Raw genomic sequence first — 8,949 nt, 5'->3', positions numbered from 1 at the left:
AATCCACACTTTCTTCCAGGCTTTATTGCTTCTCTCATGCTGAGTGAGAACTTTGAAGCAGATCCTCCTTTGTGTACTGAACAAAAAGATGAAGAGAAACAACTTTTCCACTCCGAAGACTTCAGTCAGTTAAATATACAGAAAATCCAATATCCATGTGTATCCCAAATACATATCCATGTTTCTAGGTATTATTTTACAAGGGAAGCACAAGACAAAAAATAAACCCCCAAACAACCAGGAAGAGAGTCAGAGCAGAGCAAGAAAACAAGTCAGAGCGAAAATATGGCATTCTAGCATAGAAATACTACTGAGGTAAGGTAAACTTTGCCAAAGTAGGGGCTATAGTACTGTGCTCAGTCTCAACAGCAGCTCGCAGTCTTTCTTTTGTACAAAATTCATTGATGTTTCTGAAACAAACTATAAATACTAAGTACACCTGGAATTCTTCACCATTCAGCTAAGGAAAGAATTCACACCACAGGAAATTCCAGCTCAACCACTCTGGTAGTAGCTACCTTCTTCTGGGCACACGATAATTTCATTATCCATTTGCATGAAATCTAACTGCTCATGACCTGTCACTCACAGCAGGATATAATTTTTCCTACATTAAATTGTGGAAAAAACATGGCAAGAGAAACAACAGGGATGAGTAGCAGGTATACTGACTTTTATTTATATTTATTCAATAGTTGTATGGAAGTTCATGGTGAATTTCTGACTTAAAATGATAGTTGATGAAATAAGGGTATGTGTGTACTTGCTGTTGTTTAACAGAAGCTTTCTGAAGCACATGGACAGCATCAATAGAAATAAGCAGGGAAAGAAAAAAAAAAGCCAATATCTCTCTCCTGTTCTATACTCTTTGTGTTTCAAGTGGATGGATAATCTAAACCCTGCAAGTGCAATGCTTGCAAGCACAGTCATACGTTTTATTACAGCAAGAAGCATGTAAGTCCAGAGACTATTTTTCTGAAGTGACAGGTGAAGGAAGCACTGAAAACATACAAATAGAGAGACAGCAAAGCAAACAACACACCACCACAAACCCCATGAGTCAGACCTTTAGGGACTATTAAACTGATAGCTCAGCTCTAACTGTTGAGTTTATATAGCTTTTGGAGAGATCTAAAATAATCCTGGATTAAACAAACATTTAAATATTTTACCCTTCATGAAAACAATAAAATATAAAGATAGTGGAACAGGAGCGAGAGTAACAGGCTTACTGAAAAAGATAACTAGCAAAGGGAAAAACAACCCATTCAAAGTCTGATTCTACCATTAGGGTCCCTGTTATATGATGCACTTACTCAGAAGTAAAGGTGTGACTGTACTTGAACTAGCTCTTTTGTAATTGCTTGGGTAACAGTGCTTAAGGTGCAGTGCTGTGATTTGGAACAGACTAACCCCATGTTTACATGAAGTGTGGCCTGCTTATAGAAATATCCCGAATAAAGAGAGCAAGGAGAGTCCAAAAGTGTATGAGTGCTTACTTTATCCCTCTGGGGATGAGGAACATAAACAGCCTTTTACTCCACTAAAATTAACAAAGCTATTTTTCATCACAGAGAGATGTGTTTTAGACAGCACCGAAGGACTCCGTAGTTGTTTTAAAAACAAAAGAAAATGAAGAGAAACAGAAGAAACCAGCACAAAATAAGGAAGAAAGGCTGAAATGAATTTTATTTCACAACACAGAGGAATTAAGAAGGAAAGTGTACTGAAATAAAAAGCACTGAAGGAAAATAAGGAAAACCAACAATTTAATGTACTGTAATTATTTATTCCACTATTGCCTTTTCCCATGACAATTTATTGATGATGTTTCACGGACCATCAATGAAGTAACACTATAAAAAACCCTAGAATCTTATTTCCTTCTGGTGTTTGTGCTAGATTGATAGTAACTAGTTCATGACAAAGGGGCAACCAGTTCAGCTTGAAGACTTGATGCAAGAGCAACGGGAGGGAAAAATAATTAAAAAAGAAAGATTAGTAATATTGTTTTAAGTTTGAAAGGAACATCAAGTGAAACAAATAAATAATTAGTTTAAGGCTAACAGTATTTTCAAAGCAAAAGGACTATTTCTGTTGCCAAGAAGATAGGGCATTTGACAGCTAATAAGACAGCGAGGCATTCAGCTTCCAAACAATAAAAGGTGAGAGTTAATATTACACTAATGAGCCACAAGCATACGGCTGGCTTGTTTTTTATTAACACTAATAAATGAGCTCATAATACTGATCAGAAGTGTTTGCTTTTTCTCCACACATCTCACAAAAGAATTTCAGGTGACAAGTACTATGATACATATGGTAGAAACAAACAGCTGTGGCCACAAAGATGTTTTGTTAACTGATGACTAATATATTCAGGAAGCAATCACACTATCATTAGTAAAAGTTTACAAACATTAAAAAGTGCATAACATTTGAAACCAACAACAACACAAAAATATATATTATATATATACTATATATAAAGTGACATCACCTCCTGTTAATAAAAGAAAACTAATCTTCTGACTTTGTGATTGGTGCTTATGTGATTGCCATGGTTTACTAGTCAGTCTCTCTCTTTACTCACCTTAGTCACACAGAGGTGTGGCTGCCCATTTTGCTTCATATATGGTCTTGTCTATTGGGGCAGGATGGGGGGAGGACATCAATCAGCATAGCTACTGCAAACTAGGTTATTAATCTGTAGATGTTTCAAGTAGTCTCCTGGATGGACAAGCTATCCTGGTATTTCAAAGAAGGTCCAGGACTGTCATTTTGGAATAAATGAAATGGGAAAATTCCAGTCTTTTGGGTGCTAGATGCGAAGTCTCTCATTTCCATTTCCTCCTAGCCAAAAGGCTGCTGAGGCAGCTTCTAGCACTTGGCTGTAACCTGGTGCATCAGTTAACAGGCTACTGGCTCTGCAAACTCAACAGCCTGATCAACTGAGGCAAAGGCAAGGAACAGAAAAAATACTCTCCCTACGTGGATCCAGGCCATGATCCACTAGCTGGGCTATCCCGCAATCTAAAACTTATTCCAGAATACGTTAATTGGCAATAACCTATGCCAGTTATTTTCCTGTGTGTAAACAAGGCCCATCCTTAAGATGTGAACCAGGAAAATCTCTAGCACCATGGAATCTGTTTGAATTTTAACCTATATAAGGCTATAAGTGTATTCTTAAAACTACCTTAACAATAAAATACTTGGACTAACATTTTAAAAAAATATCTCGGAGAAAGATTAAGAAATTGGGAATAAAATTAGAAAAATGGGGAAGAAGAACATAAAATATTCAAATTTGAGTCTCTGATAAGCAACTAGCTACAGGCAAGTGGCAAAACTGTACCAAGGACACAAAACACGCTGAAGTATTCACATTAACAAATCATTTTGAAGGCTCATCTAATAGCAAATTAGAAGGATGCTGAATCATTTCAGTTTAGGCATAATCAATTTAGCAGTTGACGTTTTAAATCTATCATGTGCACATCACCACATTATGCAAAATCCCAGCCCTTTCAAAACGCGTGGTAGAAAAATTCACAGTAACAGAAATATCCTTCATAAGCAGTTGAGAAGGGGCAGTGTGGAGCATCTAAGTCATACAATACAAAAACCATTGTAAATAACAGAGCTGTAAAACAGACGCAAAGTTCTAAAAACAGTGCTTTCTTTACAGTTCTTTTAATGGGTGAACGCTTTGGCCAGAGAATTTTAACTCTGAGGATCACACAAGCCTTTGCTTAAGATGCACAATTAGATCCTCTGATGTTTCACAGGCCATTTGCTACAAGATTTACCTGTTCTACTTTCTAAAAGTGTTCCCATCAAGTAGTCATTATGAAGGGATCCATCTGATGACACTATCCCAAAAAATCAAAACATGTTCAACCATTGCTAATGACAGAGGTAGAGAAAATTCTGTCTTCTGCCACAGCTTGCACCCCCATTTTTAGCATTGTGTTGAGTGGGTTCCAGCAGTGAAGACACATGCACTTTCTTTTCCACCAGCTTGCTCATGGAAACAAATTTGTTCCAGCATGCTCTTGTAGTCTGAAAACATCCAGCAGCTGCTTCAGTCGGTCAAAGTCAGATGTCAGCTTTCTTGCTTTGCTGCCTCCCCTTGGGCCTCCCCAGTTTGCTCACTTGGATTTCGTTGTGCATCTCCTTCTCCTTCTATAACAGACAAGAAAAGGATGAGTGATCCACCCTAAACCAAAAAGGTCTTCCTCCCAGAACCCCAACTGTTCAGCCACCAGTCTCAAAGTAAAGAGAAACTGAAATCTTGCATTAAATATGAAAACTTTTACTAAGATAGCCATACTTTGCATCTCAAGAGAGGCCTTCAAAAACAAATTCCTAGCTGCAATCACCACTATCATTTTAAGTACAGACCCTAAAGTAGCCATAAGAATTTAACAAAAATAGTGGGGTATTTTTGACAATTTCTTCATTATGATATTATGACAATATAAGAGAAAAAAGCCTCATTACACCAAGTCTGATCAGAGTTTACTATATAAAGAGACACAACTTCAGCAAAAGCAATAGTTTATTAAAGCTGCTTGCTCTGTGTGTCCATTTTCAGTACCATGCCCCACAGCATTCAGTCCAGCTGTCTTGCTGCAAACCACAGAACCATCTGAGGAAAAGAAAACATCTTACAGTGGCACATGAGCAGACAACCCATGAAGCCTGTCTAAAGAAGGCTAAGTAGTGCACTGAAAATGTTCTATTAGTACCTATATGCAAAATACTGTATTTCACTTAATGGTTAAAGACCTAAAAGGTTCAGGCAGGTGGAAGCTAAGTGAGACAGAAGTCCCTAAACATTGGACCTATTAGCTATAGGTACATAATAAGGAACAGAGTTAGGTAAGGAATAATGTTAAGTCATAAGTTGTCTCTTGTATCTTGCAAGGATTCAGAGTAACTTGTACTGAACTGGCTTGATACAGTAGTTAACAGAACAAGATTCCATAGACTAAGTTATAAAGGGACGTAGCAGTGCCTCTGACATGTAATCTATAGATCTTTAGAATATAATCGTTCTCAATAGAAAATGCTTATCGTTTCCCTATTTTAGATCACACTGTACATCTGCACCACAAACACTTTTTCTCTTCTATAAGAAAGAGCACATTGCTAATGGAAAAAAAAAAGAAGTTCTTTGCATTTCAAAGAACACTGCAAAAGATCAGATGTGGCATCTGTGTTTGCTGCATGCACTAAGTATCGAGGTGGCAAAATGCCTCAAGAAGTATTGGCAATTATCAAATTCAACCTGATGAAAAGTTGTATGATAAACTGATTAACCTGTTAAACACTGAGGTTTGTTCTGCTCATTATGGATTGAGTAATAAATAAAAATCTGGTTTGCAAGGCACCTTCTCAGTAAATTATTTCTGAGTTTTACCTCTGACAAGGATTCCATCAGGAATGGATGGACATACAATTATTTCCTATTGGATGGAAATCCCTTTGGCCCAGGTTGTCCAAGCATTTTCTGCAAGGCCTACTACATTTTTTCTGATAGTGCAAATGCCCGGATGGGTGGAACCCGATTTTTTTTTTTTAATTCCTTTTTTACCTGCTCTGTACTCCATACTACTGGCAAGTCTTTAATATCCCTCGTACTCTCTGGGTGAGTCAAGGTTTCCAGCAAAGTATTTGTGTTTAAAAGAAAAATCATCCTGGACACAAAGCATTTCACTATCTAAATGTTAAACATATTGCTCAAAGATTCAGAGAAGGAGCACTAAGATTCTAACATACCACTTCTTGAAAAATTTTCTCAACTCACTGAAAAAACTCGCTAGTCTAAATCCATTTAATGTATAATACACCGTCTCACAGACTTTGCCTTTCTGCTGGCAAAGCTTTCCTATCAAAGGCCTTAAAATACATTTGCAGATAATTTTGCTTACGAGTTACAAGAACCTCCAAGTTGCCTAAGCACACTCTTGAACTATTCTTCCTTCAAAATATGATGTCTATAAGCTCTTAAGAGTAAGAGCTGCAATTCTTGCACAGCATTTTGAAACCAACAGATAGTATTACATAACCCCAAACCAAATAATCTACTGTAAACCATAATACAGTTGTGTGAGTTGGTAAGCTAGCAACAGTTACTAGTTCTGCTAACATGCAGCTTTTAACTCATTTTTCTACCAGTGTTCCCAATGCTTACACTTAAAATATTTCTACCATGAACTAAAATTACTTTCAATCACAAATTTCTATGATCAGTCCTTCATTCCACTTCTCTGTGACTTCAAACACCTCCACTATCCCCAGGATTTTGGAGATGATTTGACCATCACAACTTCTACAGGGAAGTTTCTACTTCTGCACTGAATCTGTGTTCTAGGGCGTATCTGTAGACACCCTGCAAATCAGAAATTTGTTTTAGAGCTTAGTCTTGGGGAGACTGGTCCTCCTTCTTCATTGTACTTTTCCCTTACTACTTTCATTACTTCACAATGACCTGAATATGAAGTTTCTTGGAATTGCATTGGTTACCTTGAAAGAGTAACCAGAGCAGGAGAGCTACCAGCTGATTTCCCTACTAAAATCTTTCTTCTGCCTTCTGATTTCTGTTGCTGTTTTCTACTTAACAGATGTACACAGTGTTGCTTTTACTGAATTTAGAGAAAATGCCTTGCCACTGAGGACCTAGCATCTGTGTTTTAAATTTCAGTAAATACGGCCATTCCATACATAATAGCAGGTGGTTTGCTTATTATGGACAAAGAACACTGGAACAGTTGTTTTGAAGGGAGAGTATAATACAATAATTACAGGTATTACACATAATTATGCAGTAAACTCTTGATTGTCATCATCTTACCAATGAGGAGATTAACCAGTACTCCAGGTATCAAATAGTGCATGATAGAAAATATGTGGTCTTTAAAGAAGGCCTCACTGCCTAGTGCTGATCAAAGCTGCTCCTGTTCTTTACAGGAAATGTATCTGCAGGCTTTTCAAAGTGAATGTACTAAATATGCTTGGGTAGTTAATTTACATACGTTTCATAATAACCTTTTTTTTTTTTTTAATCTACATTATCCTACTCTCCCATTACTCCATGTAGTTGAAAGCAAATGTACTCGCAGTTTTACAAGAGAAGGCATACAGCTGTAATAAGAGACAAAAGAATTGAAACTTGATGTCTACGTTTGTATCGTTAGATAGCACTTAGCATAAACTGTTTGACATGCAACTTGAAATAAGTTAAGACACAACCCCTAGACATGTTTTCCCCTTAATCCTGTCAGGTGTGAGGCATACATACATCCCACAAGCACTCGTATATTCTGAACTGGAATATGGGATGCAAAATATTCTGTAGCCTCTCTTTGGTTTGGAGAGACATGATGGGATAATGCACTACTACAAATGATAATACAACATGTTTTCCAGTATTTGTGATTCAGAGGCTTTTATCCAGCACCTAGCTGTACTAACAATACAAACTTTATTTTCACTGTTTCCAGTTCAAACTGCATAACCTCCTGAAGCAGCATGCAGGCATCTTTGTGCATCTACTACCTAAGGCAATTTTATGAGCAACTCTGTACACTTTTCTGCAATAATTACCCAAGCTGCAAAAGAAGTCTCCAAGAAAAACTAAACTCCTGACTTATATATTAAAAATGAAGCTAACAGTTCCTTAAGCCATTATCATCACTACAGAGCTAACAGCACACACAAAATGCGTACCAACATATTACAGGCACAAAGTCACATTGTTTTTATATCTCACAAAAGTACACAGTTCTGGCTTACAATCACTCCAGCAGCTTAACTTAAAAATAGGGATTGTTTGTATCTTCTAAATGTACAAGATCAAAGACAATTTTGATAAATGCACATCTGAGACTGAAGAAAATTGAAGCAAGAAGGAAGGTTGGCATTATGCATTTCAAATGCCACCTACTTTCTATTTTTCCAACATTTTACACTTATCCCCATATTAAAATAAATAGACACACCTACACACATACTAATAAAGCTTTTCTTTTTTAATACAAAAAGAAAAAAAAATTAAAGGCCTGTCCCATCTAGAACCGCATGCATCTAGAAGCTACAAGCCGCAAACTGGTTAACTGCAGAAGGAATAACTTAATATGTACATTAGTCTTAAAGCCAAAAAAAAATACTGCCCTCCAAACAGCACTATAGCCACCCATCTGACTGTCCAGCAATGACAATGCCCCTCAGAACTTCTGCTGTTGTCTCTGAGAAGTATACATGCACAAAACTGTCAGCTGCTTATCAACAGTTTGTTCTTTGCCACTATACTGGTTTGCACGGCAAGGGTTTGGTGGCAGGATGGTTGCAGGGGTGGCTTCTGTGAGAAGCTGCCAGAGGCTCCCCCTATGTCACACAGGACCAATGCCAGCCGCTCCTAGATGGAACTGTCACTGGCCAAGGCTGAGCCCATTAGTGATGGTGGGATAACTAATTTAAGAAGGGGGGGAAAAGTTACTGTGCAAGAGCAGTTGCAGCTGGAGAGAGGAGTAAGAATACATGAGAGAACCAGCTCTGCAGGCACCAAGGCCAGTAAAGGAGGAGGGGAGGAGGTGCTCCCAGCACTGGAGCAGGGATTCCCCTACAGCCCATGGTAAGGCAGGCTGTGCCCCTGCAGCCCATGGAGCAGGCTTGCTGGCAGGACTCGTGACCACACAGGGGACCCACACTGGAGCAGTTCGTAAAGAACTGCAGCGTGTGGGAAGGATTCATGTTGAAAAAGTTCACGAAGGACTGTCTCCTGTGGGAGGACTCCATGCTGGAGCAGAGGAAAAGTGTGAGGAGCCATCCTCCTGAGGAGGATGGAGCAACAGAGATAAAGTATGATGAACTGACCACAACTGCTATTTCCCTGCACCACTGGGGGGAAAGAGGTGGAGAATATCAGGAGTGAAGTTGAGC

At 38.3% G+C, this 8,949-nt stretch overlaps 1 protein-coding gene across 2 annotated transcripts in view; it reads right to left on the bottom strand.

The window, feature by feature from the left end:
• Positions 1 to 1,663: 1,663 nt before the first annotated feature.
• Positions 1,664 to 8,949, bottom strand: part of PKIA (cAMP-dependent protein kinase inhibitor alpha) — a 44,531-nt gene continuing 37,245 nt past the window's right edge. For both annotated transcript variants that reach the window (XM_057426262.1, XM_057426261.1), the window contains exon 3: positions 1,664 to 4,188. In XM_057426262.1, the coding sequence (XP_057282245.1) occupies positions 4,109 to 4,188 (80 nt within the window). In that variant the 3' untranslated portion in view covers positions 1,664 to 4,108. The remainder of the gene's footprint in view (positions 4,189 to 8,949) is intronic.

The sequence above is a fragment of the Pezoporus wallicus genome, unplaced genomic scaffold (genome assembly GCF_028554395.1).
Source record: "Pezoporus wallicus isolate ANWC-B61680 ecotype Strahan unplaced genomic scaffold, APGP_CSIRO_Pwel_v1 contig_4131, whole genome shotgun sequence".
In the NCBI taxonomy this organism is placed as follows: domain Eukaryota; kingdom Metazoa; phylum Chordata; class Aves; order Psittaciformes; family Psittacidae; genus Pezoporus; species Pezoporus wallicus.
The sequence above is the reverse complement of the archived record's forward strand: the minus strand, read 5'-3'. Positions and strand labels throughout refer to the sequence as shown.